We start from the raw sequence: 16768 nt of genomic DNA, 5'->3' as shown, positions 1-16768 counted from the left end.
GGCACTTCGGTGGATCTGTCGAAGGATTGTGTGCTGAGGCTCCCACAGAATCGCGGAGCTCCGCCGATCCCGAACATCTCTGGTTGGCCTGAAGGATCCGTGTCCTCTTCGAGAGTTACCAGTCCAGAAGTGTTTCATCAGAGGCTGGTCGAGCTTCCGGCTGTTTTGTCTGAGCTACAGACATTTTCATCCCAGAGGATCCTGGAAGAGCTGGAATCTCTGGCTCCTCGGGAGAATTTTGGCAAGGTTTTGAGTCTGTTTTGGCTCAGAGCGGCTAACTGTAAGAAACCCATCCCAAAACCCGCCTGTCTGCTTTTGTCAGAGACTGACTTAATCATTCTCTCAGCGAGGACGGATTCTACAAACATGTTGACTATTTTTCACCGCTTTAAACTCCAAGAAATCCGGGAAGTCCAGATAAGTCTGGCAGGGCAGCACATCCGCCTAACAGGCTGCACCGAAGACACCGTCCTAGCTATCTTCACGTACAGCAAAGAGCTTACTCAGGACTTCTGCAGGGCTCTGCTGAATGCTCTCTTTCCTGAGAAGATCCCTGAAGAGACCGAACGTCAGCCGTTGCTCTCTGCCGACCTAATGGTAATCTCTCTGGATTGGACTTCAAGAGTTCCTGACGTCATGCTTGACAGCGGGCTTCACATCACTTCCAGATTTAAGCGCGTCCTCGCCGACTTGCTCTACATCATCCACGGGAACATGGATGGTCCCGGCAAACCTTCGCTTGCTAATGTCCGTCCCCTGCTCTACACCAGCGTCAAAGTCAAGAACTCTACCTGTGTGCACGGGGACACCATCTCCCAGTTCCTCCTGACGGACACCCACGTAGCTCTTCTCCGAGAGGATGGCGTCTTTCATCCAGTGCCGCGGGGATCCAGTCTGGTCCCCACCCACCCACAGTTTCAAGGAGTCAAACTCCGCAAGCGTTCTGACATCAGGTGCCTGCTCGTGAAGAAGACCGACACCTGCGTGGTGGTAGACTTTGTTTTTATGAAGCCCAAATCGCAAACCGTGAAGAGAGAGGTGCAGTTCAGACGTGGCGCGGCCGACCTTCCTTCTGATCGAGGTCCGTGTGAATCCTGGAAATTATGCTTTGGCTGCTCCTCTGAAGCTCAGACTCTGATTAATCACCTGTGCACCTGAAGCCCAGCATTACCTGGACACAGTGTGCCTATCTCGTGTTTGTCCACAATCAGACACCTTATTTATTTTAAGATGTTACATGAATTCTAATTAATAAATTGGACCTTAAAAGGTGCGTCATCTTGAAGTATTTTTCTATTTTTTTAATAAAATTGTAAACTTTTTAACTTTGATGATACAGAAATGTAGCTGTTTATTCGTCGAATGATTTGTTTGTGGTCAGTGTACATGCACCATGTAGACTGTAGAGGAGTGGCTTCCATGTTCATATTACTTCATGTGTAATTTCTTTGCAGAGACATGATGTTGGGATGCTGACCGAGTAATAAAGTTTTGGTTTGATTTCTGATTTGTTTGGAGGTTTTTGGCTATAACGGGTTTGTAAATGAACAATTTCCTGATTGTAATTTTCCGAGTCAGCCTTTTACCCTCCGCTTCTTTTTTCCTTCTCTTTTTCAACGACTTCCTGTCCAGCACTTGGTGTCTCGTCCTCCTGGGACGAGCTGTGGCGGCCTCCAGGAGCCTGTTAAACTTAGCATTCCTCGTTACGTTCTCCGCGGGCAGGGGAAGGACGAGCACTTTGAGTTTGAGGTGAAGGTGAGTCCAATCACAGATTCTATCTAAATGCATGTTAAAACTGAGATTTCATGCTTGCGTCTGCACTGCTTGTGCATTTTATTAGGTACACATGTACAGTGTCAGGGTCATGGGTTGGCTGCTTAAACCCTGAAGCTGTGACGACCTGCAACCCTCACTCTGTGTTTATGAAGCAGGTCAGAACGTTTATTGTCAAGAGTTCATAGAACAACTTTCAAAGACCAGGGCAGGTGTGTTCTGGTGAACCGGCGTTAGGGGCAGGGCTCACAGGGGGAACCTGGGCGACGGCCATGAGAAACTAAATGCTAAATTGACGGGTTCTTAATCAGCACTTTCCTACTCTGAGCACTCAAAGCGCTTTATATGATTTGCCTCAGTCGCACATCCACTTTGTTTTTGCCTTCTCTCTAACATTCACAGGAGGGCTCACACCTTCAAACCAACAAGTCTGAAGTCCAGATGTGGTGCGTTGGCGTCAGTATGAAGTAAATAATGTGTCTCTGTCTGCTACCAAACAAATACAAGAACAAAGGGACGCCGAAGACGCTGCCAAAGTCCACAATTTTCATTTCTTACTTTGTTTCTTTCTGAAATTTGAACTTTAGAAGAATTTGAGTTACATCTTTGACTTGCACGCTCTGTGCGTGTTCTTTGAATTACTGCGGTTAGCAACGATGCACGGGGGTAAACGGTTGCTCGTAGCGCGTTTGTTAATAACTACATTTCTGATTAAAAGCTCAGCTGTTTACATGAAACCGTCGTTTGATCGCAGTCTGCACAGCACCATCGCCACGGGCCAAAGTCGACACGGGAGCCACCGCCGTCACTAAAGTTGCCTCCACGCTGGAAGCGATTCACTCCTTGCTTTTAGAGGTTCCAGGGTCTGGTTGCCTTGGTAACCCTCTAACGTATTTACAGTGTCCTGCACTCTCATTGGTAGTTGCTTCAGTCGCTCACCTCGAAGTTGAGCAGAGCTTCTCTCAGGCCACGCCCGCTTGGATCTGTTGCTCGCCTTCACTTAAAGTGGTGAAATGACAGACTCGTGCACTTTCTGACTCGTCACCAATAAGTCAAGTAAACTGGTGGTCCATCTCCACTGGTATCCAGATGTGTCATTCTTGTAGAATGGCTGAGTAGATCAGCGAGCTCAGATTTGGTGTCCATCATCTCGATGTTCATGTGCTTCTCTTTGGTCAGATCACTGTGATGGACGAGACGTGGACGGTGTTCAGACGCTACAGCCGCTTCCGGGAAATGCACAAGAGCCTGAAGTTAAAATATCCAGAGGTGAGACACGTCACCAGCTTTTAGAACAGTTTACAGATCAAAGCAGCAGAAAAACGTTTCTGTGTTTGAGTCGGAAGAATGACGAGAGACGCCCAGAACGTTACCTAGATCACGGTTTGGGCTGTGAGTGCTGCTCTCAGACAGATCGAACTCCGAGTCGAAGCCCCAAAGCTTCTCAAACCCTTTATCTCAGTTCAGCCTCTGTCTGCTTTAGCTCCACCCACTTCAAGCCAGCTCTCAGTGACTTTATCCAGATCCCAGAGTAGAAAAACACTGTGTTTCAAGCAGCCTGAGCTTGGTGCACACTGAGTTCATCATCAGAAACTGTGACCACGATTAACGAGAAGAGTGAAAACCTTCAGCTCTACAGCGTAGCCCACAGGACACTGATGACGCATCTGGCTCGTAACTTAATACTGAAACACAGATCATTAAAGGATCATCTGAAAGTTGCTGGTTTGAGTCTTTGTGGTGAGGGACTGGTGCAGCAGCAGAAGCACACCTGAAAGACCAAACGGTGCTCCACAGTCACCTGAGCTCACCTGGTCTCAGTCCAGGTTCAGCCTTACAGATTGGTCACAGAGACGTCCTGATGAAGAGGCTAGCTTATACCTTTATACTCAGTGTTCTGGCGCCAGGTGATCGTCTCTGAACTCTGTTTCAGCTCGCCGCTCTCGATTTCCCGCCAAAGAAGCTGTTTGGAAACCGGGACGAGCGAATGGTCGCCGAGCGGCGGAATCACCTGGAGGTACGTGGAGGAACATTTGGGGCTGATTAAGGAGATTTCTGGGAGAACAGCGTTACAGTAATCTGAACGAGAGGTGACCAGGACGCGTGTGCTTTATTTTGTATGAATTTTTCACTCGAAGACTTCAAACGTAACGTTTTTGAGTCTGAGCTGATTGGCTGTGGTCCGTGTGGGGGTGGGCTGTAGGCAGGTATTCTCAGAGGACAGAGAGGGAGTCAAAGAGCACTGATGATGGTGAGGAGGATGATGAGGACGTCTGATAAGGGCCAGCTGCACTTAACCTGTGAGTGTTCTTAATGTTTTGGCTCACTAACACAGCCGACTTTCTTCTTCTGTGGTTCACTGCAGCGTTATCTGAGGAACTTGTTCCGAGTGATGCTGTCGTCCTCCAGCTCGCCCCTCCGAGCGGACGAAGACGGCCTTTTCCATCTGTCCAAACGAGACGTCTGCGACTTCTCCTCGTTCTTCAAGAAAGGCGTCTTCGAGTACAGTAGCCACGGCACCGGCTGACCGCCGCGCCGCATCAGAGGGCGGCGGAAACCTCTGACAAACCAAAACATAAACAGAACTGCTCGGTGCCTTTTTCCCGGCGCCTCAGCGGGTCAGGAGCAGGGAAAACGTGCAGGTCAGCTTTTCCTCTCCGGCTCCCTGCTGTCGTCAGACTCGGCCAATCAGTTGCTGCTCAGCACGAGTGTTTGTCCAGAGGCAGGTGGGACTCTGCACGATCCGTGGTCTGTATGTAACGCGCTCAGCTGCTCGCGCTCAGTGGGTCTGAGCGTTTTTAGAATCACTTCATTAAACCTTCACTCGTTTCAGAAGAGCTCCTCCTCTGTTTGTCACTGCGATCATCAGGAGGTGGATCTCTGTATCGCTGAGCGCCGCGCTGTCACGACACAACAGGTGAACGATCACACCTCGGTTAACAGCAGCCACACTGAACCTGGACAGTTACTGTGAGCGTCTACATTATGTATAATTCAGTTCAGCTTTATTTACACAGCGCCAAATCACACAGTCGCCTCAAAGCACTTTATACTGTAAGGTCGACCCTACAATAACACATACAGAGAAAAACCCAACAGTCATATGACCCCTATGAGCAGCACTTTGGCGACAGTGGGAAGGAAAAACTCCCTTTTAACAGGAAGAAACCTCCAGCAGAACCAGGCTCAGGGAGGGGCGGGGCCATCTGCTGTGATTGGTTGGGGTGAGAGAAGGAAGACAGGATAAAGACATGCTGTGGAAGAGAGACAGAGGTTAATAACAGATATGATCCAATGCAGAGAGGTCTGTTAATACATAGTGAGTGAAGAAGAAACACCCAGTGCATCATGGGAATCCCCCAGCAGCCTACACCTGTTGCAGCATCACTAAAGCTACGTTCACACTGCAGGCGAAAGCGCATCAAATCCGATTTTTCTGACCCTATGCGACTCATATCCGATCATGGTGTGACAGTGTGAACGGCACAAATCCAATATTTTCAGGTCCGACCTGGGTCACTTTCGTATGTGGTCCTGAATCTGAAACATATCCGATGTTTTAGTCACTGACACAAGACAGACACCAATTATCAGTGCCGAAGAAGACATCGTGAATGCTTCCTGTCCATCCCGTGAAACTGTTGGGAAGACAGCGTTGGAGAAACGTGAACATTTTATTTGTACTGTATAATCTGCAGATTGTGACAGAAATCTGCAGCTAGAAGCTCCGCTCCTCTAAAACAGCAACAAGGATCATTATTAGGTTATTTACATTATTATGTAAATAACAAAATAACTTAAAGCAAAAACTGGGAAACGTAAAGTTCGAAGTCTTTATATTAACGGCCATCTGTCAAACAATGCTGTTGGTCTGGGTCTAAACAGAGCGCGTTGTGTGGGACGTCTTCTTTTGCGCATGCGGCCGCTTTGAGCGTTCACACTAGAGCACGTTTGTGTGAATGAGCAGACAAAAAAATCTGATTTGATCAAAAAATCGGAATTGAGCATCAAGACCTGCAGTGTGAACGTAGCCTGAGGGAGGATGCAGGGTCACCTGGTCCAGCCCTAACTATATGCTTTAGCAAAAAGGAAAGTTTGAAGCCTAATCTTGAAAGTAGAGATAGTGTCTGTCTCCTGAATCCAAACTGGAAGCTGGTTCCACAGAAGAGGGGCCTGAAAACTGAAGGCTCTGCCTCCCATTCTACTTTTAAATACTCTAGGAACAACAAGTAGGCCTGCAGAGCGAGAGCGAAGTGCTCTAATAGGGTGATATGGTACTACAAGGTCATTAAGATAAGATGGGGCCTGATTATTTAATCCAGTGAAGGGAAGCCAAAACAGGAGAAATCTGCTCTCTCTTTCTAGTCCCTGTCAGGACTCTTGCTGCAGCATTTTGGATTAGCTGAAGGCTTTTCAGGGAGTTTTTAGGACTTCCTGATAATAATGAATTACAGTCGTCCAGCCTGGAAGTAATAAATGCATGAACTAGTTTTTCAGCGTCACTCTGAGACAGGATATTTCTAATTTTAGAGATGTTGCACAAATGGAAGAACGCAGTCTTACATATTTGTTTAATATGTGCATTGAAGGACATGTCCTGGTCAAACATGACTCCAAGGTTCCTCACAGCGTTACTGGAGGCCAAGGTAATGCCATCCAGAGGAAGAATCTGCTTAGATACCATATTTCTAGGCTTTTCAGGGCCGAGTACAATAACCTCAGTTTGATCTGAATTAAGAAGCAGAAAGTTAGCGGCCATCCAGGTCTTTATGTCTTTAAGACATTCCTGCAGTTTAACTCATTGAGTCGGAAGAATGACGAGAGACGCCCAGAACGTTACCTAGATCACGGTTTGGGCTGTGAGTGCTGCTCTCAGACAGATCGAACTCCGAGTCGAAGCCCCAAAGCTTCTCAAATCCTTTATCTCAGTTCAGCCTCTGTCTGCTTTAGCTCCACCCACTTCAAGCCAGCTCAGTGACTTTATCCAGAAAAAACTGTTTCAAGCAGCCTGAGCTTAGTGCACACGGAGTTCATCATCAGAAACTGTGACCACGATTAACGAGAAGAGTGAAAACCTTCAGCTCCACAGCAAAAAAATAAAATAAAAAAACTCCTTTTACAGAATCACTGGGAAAAACTTTAAAACTTTAACTTCTGGGCTTAAAATAAGAAGTGAATCACACAGTTTCACAGCCTGATGCACAAACTGGTTGCTCTCTGGACTGTTTCCTCCTCCGTAACAGCCGAGGACGTTTAAATTGTATTAAAAGTTTTCATGATTAGGGGCGTGGCCTCTGACTGACAGGTGGATGGTGACACAGGCAGCTGTAGCCTCTGGACGTGTTCGTGATGTTGGGGTGTTTTTAGCTGCTGTGAGGTTACCGTAGTAACAGACCAATTAAGAAGGCGGAGCTCCAGGTTTGATGTTCAGTGAAGCAGAAACAGTGACGTTTCTAATAACTGACTTTTCTACATTGACCATGTATTTAAATAAAAGCTGACATGTGGATCCTGTTGTTTCTCTTTTCCTTGTTGCCGGTCTCGTGTTTCACAGCTGCACATTAATCCCTTTCATGCTAAGCGTGCAGCGATCGTGCTCCGCCCTCGCGCTCCGCCCTCGTGTCGGAGTGAATCCCTGCTGTTTGTCTTTAAGGGAAAAGAACCAAAACCTTTCAGTGCAGACCAATAAAAATTCAAAGTCCAACCAAAAGAAGTTTTATTTAGTTTGTTTTGGTAGATCAGCAGCAGCAGTGAGGTCTGTAAACAATAACAGCAGAAATATTCAGTCAAAAGGATCAAGTTTTCTTTCCACATTATTGGAGAAGCTTCGTGGAACGATTCAGTCACATCTTCAGAAGGAAATGCGTTTTATTTTGAAAGAGTTTAACTTCTTTTCAAATCCGTGGCGGCAAGTTCGTGGCGGCCGGTCCCTCCAGGATCTGCTGCGCAGGTTCAAGTCTTCAGCCCCTCCCTCTGCTCGTCGTACCCCTGCACAGAAACGCTCAGTCAGTCACCACCTGAGCTGCTGACAGGTGAGCTGTGCCCCGCCCACCACCGCTCACCTTACGCTGCTGAGCCAGGTCCTCCTTTAAGGCCGCGATGGTGTTGTGCTTCTGCTCCACGATGGCCTACAAAGGTCAGACATGTGAGCGCTCGGATCTAATTGGATGTGGAGACGTTTATCTGCACATCTTCGTGTTAACGATTGGCTTCCTGTAAACGTGCGAGCGCCATCTTTACCTCCAGCCTGCTGGCGGCGCTGCCTGCTGCCGTCGGATCGGCGCTGGAGGCCGAGAGCGCGGCGCACAGCTGAGCCTCCTTCTTCTCCAAGGTTTCAGTGAGCGCTGCCAGCTTCCTCTCCAACATCACCGCCTTCAGCTCGCTCCTCTGCTGCACGTCCATGATGGCGTCCCTCTGCTTCTTCAGCAGCTCGTCGCGCTCCTGCTGCACCTGCGGGACGCCAACATGGTCACAACCGTCAACATCATGGATGGAGGCAGGAGAGGAGATGATGGGGGCGGGTTACCTTCTCAGAGGCCTGCAGCAGCAGATCGTGCTCCAGTGTCAGATCTCTCAGCTCCCTCTCCACGACCTTCATCTGAGCCCGGCTCTCCTGTCAGCGATGACATCATCAGTTACTTACAGTGGTGTGCAAAGGTTCGGGCACCTCTGATCATTTTCATGATCTTTCTTCATACATCATCTGTTGCTTGGAGCAGCAATTTCATTTAAATCTGTCACACAGCAGACGAACGTGATGATGTTTGAGAGGTGAAATAAAGTTTACACAAAGTGAGCAACAGTTACTCTAAGTTAGGCAGGTGCAGAAATTTAGGCACCTTTGTCGTTTTATTGATTCGATACCTTTCGCCTTGTAATCATAAGGTTGCTGGTTCGAGCCCCGGCTTGGACAGTCTCGGTCGTTGTGTCCTTGGGCAAGACACTTCACCCGTTGCCTACTGGTGGTGGTCAGAGGGCCCGGTGGCGCCAGTGTCCGGCAGCCTCGCCTCTGTCAGTGCGCCCCAGGGTGGCTGTGGCTACAATGTAGCTGCCATCACCAGTGTGTGGATGTGTGGATGACTGGATGTAGTTTAAAAGCGCTTTGGGGTCCTTAGGGACTAGTAAAGCGCTATACAAATACAGGCCATTTACCATTTTATTACCATTTTATTGGAACAGAGAATTTGTTTGGTGAGCTCAGCCACACTTGACCTACATGCAGGTGAATCCAACAGAACAGGAACAGGTTCTCAGTGGCAACATGGGAGCCTCAAACAACTGGAAACAAAGACTGTTCAACATCATGGTTTAGGGGAAGGATACCTTCTGGCTGCAGATGGTGTCACTGTGCACAAAGAGATGCTGTATGAGAGAGTATGCAGAAGAAGCCTGAGGTATGCTACAGCACGACTGGAAAGCCAGCTGCAATTTGGAATAAACTGCTGTGACTCATGAAACTAAAACTGAGCTCTCTGGACACAACAGGAGGCGGCGTGCATGGTGGAAACAGAACCCAGCAGGCCAAGAGAAACACTACCCACAGTACAATTTGGTGGTGGTCCCATCATGCTGTGGGGCCATGGGCCCAGTGCCGGTACTGGGAGTCTCATTAAAGTTGAGGGTGGCATGGATTCCAGTCAACGAAGGTCCAGAATACCTTCAACCAGAATCCAGACTCTCACTGGAAGCTACAGGAAGCCTTTAGAGGCTGTTAATGCTGCCAAGGGCGGATCTACTAAATACTGATGTCATTTTTCTGGTGCCCAAATTTTTGCACCTGCCTAATTTAGATTAACTGTTGCACACTTTCTGTGAATCCTATAAACTTAATTTCCCCTCTCAAACATCGTTTGTCTGCAGTGTGACATATTTAAACGAGATTGCTGATCCAAACAACCGATGATTTATGAGGAGAAGCCTCCAGGTGCGTAAAGCTGCCGCTCAGCTTTCATGTTCCTGAGTCACCTGTTTGGTCATGAATCTGTTTTCTGCACTGGCTTAGTTTAATATTGACCTCATTTATGTTTATAATAATAATAATAATAATAATAGTTATTATTATTGTAATACACTGATGCCGGTCGTCCATATTAAATGTCAGTTGAAAGTGGGAGGAGCTTGTTTCAGAGGATGCGATAAAGAAGGATTATTCTGAGCTGTGACTGGAAGCTGTGGTCACATGATCTCCATTAAAGACAGAATTGATGTCGCGGGTCTCCCTCTGAATGACATCAGCCATGAGCAGAAATGTTTTGTTGTCCAGGTTCTGCTCTGATAAGGGCGAGCTTCCCGGCGACCATGTGACCTGATGGTGCTTTCTCCCAATGAGCCGCAATCTATAAAGTTATTAACAGGAAAAATGCTCTGCATCACCATTCTAGTAATGCTAGCAGCCTCAGGAGCAGGGGCGGGGCCTATCAACGCCATGGTGGGGGGAGGTGGAGCTTTTAGCAACGCACCAGCATCTGGGCCTTGCAGCGGTTGTGCTCCTCCAGCCGGCGGCGCAGCTCAGCCAGATCCCGCTGGGCCTCCGGCAGAGCCTCCTTCAGGCTTCTGTTCTCCTCCTGAGCCTTGGAGAACTCTCGGGACACCCGAGCCTGCTGCTTCTGCGCCTCCGTGAGCTCCTCCTACCAAACACAGGAAACGCAGCGTGAAGACAGACGGCCACACCGCTGGCAGGTCTCAGCTTTATCGAGCAGTGAGCCCCAAACAAAAAGCAGCATTCTGGGAAATGTAGGATCCAGAATTTAACAGCAAGTTTCCTTTAATTTCAGTTTCTGCAGCAAACACATAGAAGATATTTTACCTCATAAAGAACTTGCTCTAAAAAGATCTGCTATGTAACTCGTATCCACAGCAGGAAGTGAGTCACAATGAGACAGCTTGGACAGAAGTTTCAGATCTGTGAAGATGTTCTGGTCAAACATCTCAGAAACGAGATCCTCATTCCTGCCCGATCTGCTGAAATGTGAGCGGCCCAACAGGTCGCACGAAGCAGATCGTTCTCGAAGAACTCTAAGCTCTTCTTCGGTACCCTAACCCTGCAGGCAGCCGTGAACTCTTTGAACTCTCCATCAGATCTTGTGTAAAAATGCTATTTCATGTCCAACTGTGTTACCTTTGACCTTTTGAAGCTGGAGGACTGCAAACAAACACAAAGTCTGTGAAAATGAAAGTTTCCAAATATTATTTATGTGTAAAAACCTTGAATCTGTGTCCCTGTGCTCCACCCACCGCACGCCTCCTGAGTCACAGCCTTGAAGTCTCCGTCCCGGCTCACGGGTCTCACCTTGAGCGTCCTCTGGTCTGTCAGCAGTCTCTCCCGAGTGGACGTGAAATGCTCCTCGACTCTCCGCAGAGCTCGGTCGTGCTCCTCAATCAGAGCCGCCTCTCGACTCTTCATCCTCTCGTCGAGCTCGGCAACCGCCACCTGACGCTTCTTCTTCTCCTCCTGGATCATCATCTGCATCTTCTTATGATACTTCACCTCGATGTCTGCGCAGGGAGGGAAACAGCAGCAGAGGTTATGAAGGAAGATGAATGGAGAGGAAGGAGTGGGAAAAGAATAGGAAGGAACTAGTACACGTGGGGGAAAGGAAGGAGGAGGTCGGTGTCCCAGGGCTGAAAGGCCACCTGATCGGCGCCGAGCTCACAGGTGTTCTTACCTCTGATCCTGTGCTCGTAGTGGTTGGTGAGCTCCATCAGCTCCGTCTGATGTTTCTGTCAAGGAGGAAGTGACATCACCGAGGTGTCCAGGTGTAAAAATCAAGTGTTAAATCGATTTACGGGCAGCGACTCACCAGCTGCAGCGCTTTGATGTGGCTCTCGATGTGGAACTTCTTCTCCGTGAGCTCCGCCTGCAGACCCTGAACGTTTCTGTGGAGCGCGATCTCAGACTGCACGTGCTTCTTCTCGACCAGCGAGGACGCAGAGACGGCCTCCATCTTCAGCTCAGTGATGGCGTTGTGCTGCTCAGACAGGACGTGCTTCAGCTTCCGCTTATAGACCTGGACAGTGACCAAGGACGGGTCAGGACTAAGATTAAGTTGAGATAAAGTCAGGATTAGGGTACAATAAACCTCCAGGATCGCGTGCGCAGCTCACTTCGATCTCGACTCGGTGGCGCTCCTCAGCCTCATCTCTCTCCCGGCTCCTGTTCCTCAGCTCGGCCTTCGTCTTGTCCAGGTTCCTCTTGGAGATCTCCCAGAAGGCCTGGATCTTGTCTCTCTCCAGCTGGAAGTAGCTTTTCTCCTCTTGCTCGCGGTCCAGCTCCTCCCGGAGGTGGATGATGTGGTCCTCCAGCTGGAGGTCAGACACGCTCAGGTCACTGAAACGTACCGCTTAAAACTGCCGTTTGCAGGAAATACACAGAGCCTCAAACTTCATCTGATTGTGGTGTTGCAGGTAAATCTATTTTCTCAGGCTGAGGTTACAGGTGTACCTAATGAAGTGGACAGTGTACTTGTTACTTTACGATCATAATCGGGCCTTTTACGTGTTGGACTGTGGGGCCGGGCCGGGCCGGGCCGCGGACCCCCTGATGGACCCCCTCACACCTCCACACACTGTGAGAGGCTAACGTTAGCACCGTTAGCAGCTCTGACCTGATCCTTGGACATGTCCTCCGTGGACAGACCGTCCACCACCGTGGAAGACTTCACGTTCCCGCCCTTCTTCTTGCTTTTAGCCTTCGGCGGCTGAGGACGGAAGGGTAAGAGGCGCGTGACGTTCCGCTCATCGGGATAACAGGCTAGGGCTAAGCTAACATGCTAACAACAACATGACTGAAAAAAACACCGGTTAAAGTAAAACTTTACTCACCATCGTGCCGCACTGCGCAGACTCACAGGGATCCGGAAACTTTAATTATACTGACAGAAAACTGCGGCTGGAGTTAAACACGTTAGCTGTTAGCTATCTGAGCCTCAGCTCCACTATCAACAAAAGACGCTGTCATGGCAACGCAGGACTGTATTACGTGTGTGTGTGTGTGTGTGTGTGTGCGCGCGCGCGGGTATTAACATCTTCGTGGGGACCAAAAATTCGAGGTTTACTATACTCGTGGGGACCAACAGCCCCAATTTTGAGACTAAAAATGTGGTTTTAGCGTGAGGGTTAGGCATTCATTGTAGATGGTTAGGGAGACCTTTGTGTCAATTAGATGCCCCCACAAGACATGAATAACCCACGTGTGTGTGTGTGTGTGTGTGTGTGTGTGTGTGTGTGTGTGTGTGTGTGTGTGTGTGTGTGTGTGTGTGTTGTGCCTTGTACAGTTTTCTCTTATAATTTATATTTAAAGTCTTAAACTGATGCTCTTTGGTCATTAGGCCTCTGAGAGAAAATTTGAGAACAAATTTTTATTTGAATCATTTGTAAGCAGAAAAAACTTGCAAGCTTTTAAAGCATGAATATTTCTTGCTGGTTTAGTTTATTATTATTATTATTATTATTATTATTATTATTATTATTATTATTTTGCTTTCCAAAGAACGGTGATTCTGAAATAAACTGACATCATTTATTCAAAGATCACTTTTATAAATTTACACATAATATTAAAGATCTGCATCTGCTGCTGCAGCCTGTTCGTCATATTTTAAGACATTTTGTACGTAAACTGATTCAGCAACGTGAAAATAATTAGACTGTATCTAAAAGATGGAAATGGTCTTTCCAGGGCATGTGGGAGGGGCTCCTGTGTTCTGATTGGATAGAAGTTGCTGAGGAAAGCGCTGATCTCGGTAAACTGCTTCCTGATTGGTTCATGGTCTCAGTCACTGCCTTCAGGTCTGACTAAATGAAAGTTAATTTTTGGAGGTGATGGTCCTTCGATAGTAAGGGAGGAGCAGGACGCGGGGGAGGAGTCTCAGTCAGACCCGCCCCTCACCCATGATAACTGGTTTAAAGGAGTCAGGAGGAGCTCCGGCAGCTGCTTTCTATCTGCAGAGGATTCTGGGTAAGGTGATACACGCAGGTGTCGGAGGCGTGTCCTTCAGGTTGGGGCCTGCACTGGTTGCTGTACAGAGGAGCAGTCGGTGCTGTGGAGGTGTTTGACTGGTTGCCGACGTCGGAGCAGCAGTAAGGGGTTTCCACCTTGGACTCAGAGGCTGGGCCGGGCTCCACGTCGGCATGTCCGATCTCCTCGTAAACCACCTCGCTCAGCACCGCCCTCGTGTCCCTCGCTGCTTTCTGGGCTTTCCACAGTCTCAGAGTCAACATGGACAACAGCACCAGTGCAGCTCCTGCCAGCACGCCAACAGGAACTTTCCACAAGTCTGAGGGGGGCGCTGTGTCAGCACCTGCAGCCGTCACCTTCCGGTCAGGGTCGTCCTTTCTCCCGGTGACTGTTCGATCCACCACGCTGGGGTCTGTGGTCACATTCAGATAGGCGGTCTTCCTCTCATTGCACAGATACATCGAAGTATCAGACTCTACCACATTCCTGATAAGCAGCTCGTTGTTGTTACGGGAACCGAAGCGCTTCGAACTGCTGTTCACGTGACCGTTACGGACGGTGAGAAGAGTCACCCGGGTGCCTCTTATAGCTCGGCTCCAGGTTACATCTCCCTGAGCATGAGGACAGGTGAGCACAGCGTCCGTGTGCTGCCGTGTGCTGACAGTGGGGATTCCTGCCAAGGAAAAAGCAGAAATGATGATGTCACATGTCTGAATCTGTATCAGATGCTTCCTGACTCACGCCACGCTGACCGGCCTTCCTTCCCTCCAGTTATTTTCATCTTTTAAACATTTAAAGGACATTTCCCCTTTGTCTATCTTTAGTCTGTTGTTTCATGTTATGCTTTATTTCAGATAAAGAGATTCAGGAGCCTGAAGAACCAACAAACTGCTCTCTGACAGGAAGCAGCCTTCAGAGCTGCGTACGAACCTGATGGACGGCTCTGCGATGTGGTTTAAAATCAATGTCTTTACTTTACTAATATTTGCATTTTATTCATTTTGCTCCTGAAGGCGACAGACTTGAGTTTTCTGGACTTGTTGACCTGATAATAAAAATTCTGAATGCTTGTTTGATTTCTCGTTTAGTTCAGTCTCCGTGACTCTGCTGTGACGGCTGCAGTCGTGCATGTCACGCATATATCAGGTGTATTAAAGGACCACTGGCAGACGTCCTCTGGTGCCCTTTCAGCACAGACTCACAGTAAAACCTACAACCTGAATTTATCTCATATAATAAGAAATGAGATGTGATTAGTTTGCTTTAATAAGTTTATGTGAATTGTGCCAGTGAAGCGATCCACAGTCAGAGTCAGCAGGTGTAAGCTGGCCTCTTTGATGATGTCGTTATGGTTCTGGGGTTAAAACCACCGTGAGCTGCAGCTCCTCCAGGAGTGGAGGTGTCCCCGGCCTCCCAGTGCCTGTGGACATCGTTATGGTCATTATGGACAAACTGTGATTTGCATGTAAGTCCAGAAACAGAACACAGGCCCCTCCCAACTATGTCAATGCCCACCTGAGTGTTGACGTCTCCCAGCCGAACGATGGAGTCCCACCCCACCAGGTGACTCCACGTAGGTAATCTGAACTGCATTTGGCATGTAGCAGTCAGGACCCTGACCCAGAGCTGCAGGGAAGCAACTCTCTCATGGACTGAGGGGATACAGGAACACCAGCCCCCGCCTCGTGCCCAGGGCGACTGCAGGAACTTGGTTCCACTGCCCAGCTGTATCTAGCTGCTATCTCCCAGCCACCTACAGTTGGGCCATGGGCGGAGCCCCACAGGACTGACTCCATTGGCTCCTCTCCTCAGACTCCTGCCCTGCTGGAGTTATGTTTCTTTTCTTTTTAAAATTAGAACCACTTCATCAGATGTTACAGCCTGGATGCTGAAGCCTTTTAAACCTGCATTCTTAGTACTGCCAGCCGGGGGCGATCTGCTGCCCCCGGCTCGAGCTTAGTCAACACCTCCCTGATGAGTTTATGGTCTGTGTGAATAAAACATGAAGTTTATTTTGGAAGTTTTGGTCTCGTTTGAGTCGCAGGAGGCGGGCGAGGGTTCAGGGCAGGGCTGTAAGCGTGGTTATGTGTGTGTGTTTAGGCTCAGTTTCTCAGTCAGACGGACTCATGGTTAGAAACACAGCGAGCCCCACAGAGAGGAGACACACGAACGGCAAATAAAACCTGCACGTGGCTCAAACGGCTCCAGAAGCAGCGCCTACACTTTCATATTCATTCTCTTAACACCGACTCCAGTTTCTGTCCTTTTGTTCTGCTTCATATAATCGTCTCATAACATAACAGCCTTTATCTTCCTTAGATAACCAGAGGAAACAGTGTTACGTTGTTGCAGCTGTAATCGTGAGAACATGCTGACGGAGGCGTTCTTACCTGCAGCGCTGTGACAGACGTGGACACACAGGAGCAGGCAGAGCAGCATCTCTGCAGACGTCTCAGCGGCGGCAGCAGCGTTTCTATGAAAGAGGAACTTCTGAGTGACGGGTGGCTACTTATGGCGCGGCTGCAAACACTCGTTCCTAATTTGCTGACATCACACAGAGTGATTTTTGAACAAAAATGTTTTTAAAACACTATTTTAAAAAATCTTCTCTAGTTATTTGCCAAACCCATATGCAGGTATTAAAGTTCCTCATTCACATATTTTTATCATCTTAGGTTATTTCACATGGGACCAGTTAAACAGCAGGTAGGCGGGACTCGCCCTGGCGCGCTCCACCCTGCGGCGACCCTCATGAACGCCGTTTTGGGATCAGCCTGATCTCTCTGGTCTTGAGGTTTTTGATTTGCAGATACAGCCCTGATCAAAAGTTTCAGACCAAAACTCAAACTCTTTCTCCATCTGCTGGCCAGGTCTGTGAGTGTGAGCCTCAGCTTCCTGCTCTCACTGACAGGAGTGATACCAGTGCCACGTTCAGTCACTGACCACCTTTCTTCATCATTCGGATGCTCAGTTTGGACTTCAGCAGCTCGCCTTCACCACGTCTGCATGCGCCGAGCTGCTGCTGTGTGTCTGATATTT

The 16768-nt window shown here is 48.5% G+C and overlaps 3 protein-coding genes across 6 annotated transcripts in view; 1 reads left to right on the top strand and 2 right to left on the bottom strand.

Moving 5' to 3' along the window:
* Positions 1-1625, top strand: part of kif16ba (kinesin family member 16Ba) — a 17938-nt gene extending 16313 nt beyond the window's left edge. For all 3 annotated transcript variants that reach the window (XM_080879441.1, XM_080879442.1, XM_080879440.1), the window contains one exon: positions 1-1625. This exon is cut by the window's left edge and continues 792 nt beyond it. In XM_080879441.1, coding sequence (XP_080735567.1) covers positions 1-1158 — 1158 coding nt within the window. In that variant the 3' untranslated portion in view covers positions 1159-1625.
* A 2673-nt stretch (positions 1626-4298) lies between these two features.
* On the bottom strand, positions 4299-12774 carry LOC308394858 (dynein regulatory complex subunit 4-like). 2 transcript variants are annotated; one of them, XM_080879445.1, is made up of 11 exons: positions 12595-12773; positions 12378-12470; positions 11878-12075; positions 11574-11780; positions 11439-11493; positions 11063-11268; positions 10233-10400; positions 8300-8386; positions 8014-8223; positions 7836-7901; positions 7444-7761 (listed from the first exon to the last, which is right to left on the bottom strand). In XM_080879445.1, exons 1-11 carry the CDS (start codon positions 12595-12597, stop codon positions 7726-7728), a joined length of 1329 nt encoding a protein of 442 aa, XP_080735571.1. In that variant the 5' UTR covers positions 12598-12773; the 3' UTR covers positions 7444-7725. The 2 variants fall into 2 exon arrangements, with proteins under 2 accessions (XP_080735572.1, XP_080735571.1); XM_080879446.1 differs by lacking the exon at positions 12378-12470 and having other exon boundaries at positions 4299-7761; positions 12595-12774.
* A 448-nt stretch (positions 12775-13222) lies between these two features.
* Positions 13223-16686, bottom strand: LOC308394861 (uncharacterized protein). Its single transcript, XM_080879449.1, has 2 exons — positions 16120-16686; positions 13223-14402 (listed from the first exon to the last, which is right to left on the bottom strand). The coding sequence occupies exons 1-2, from the start codon at positions 16166-16168 to the stop codon at positions 13684-13686; spliced, it is 768 nt and encodes a 255-aa protein (XP_080735575.1). The 5' UTR covers positions 16169-16686; the 3' UTR covers positions 13223-13683.
* Between the last annotated feature and the right edge of the window lie 82 nt (positions 16687-16768).

The sequence above is a fragment of the Rhamphochromis sp. 'chilingali' genome (assembly GCF_963969265.1).
Source record: "Rhamphochromis sp. 'chilingali' genome assembly, chromosome: 4".
NCBI classification, from domain to species: domain Eukaryota; kingdom Metazoa; phylum Chordata; class Actinopteri; order Cichliformes; family Cichlidae; genus Rhamphochromis; species Rhamphochromis sp. 'chilingali'.
The sequence above is the reverse complement of the archived record's forward strand: the minus strand, read 5'-3'. Positions and strand labels throughout refer to the sequence as shown.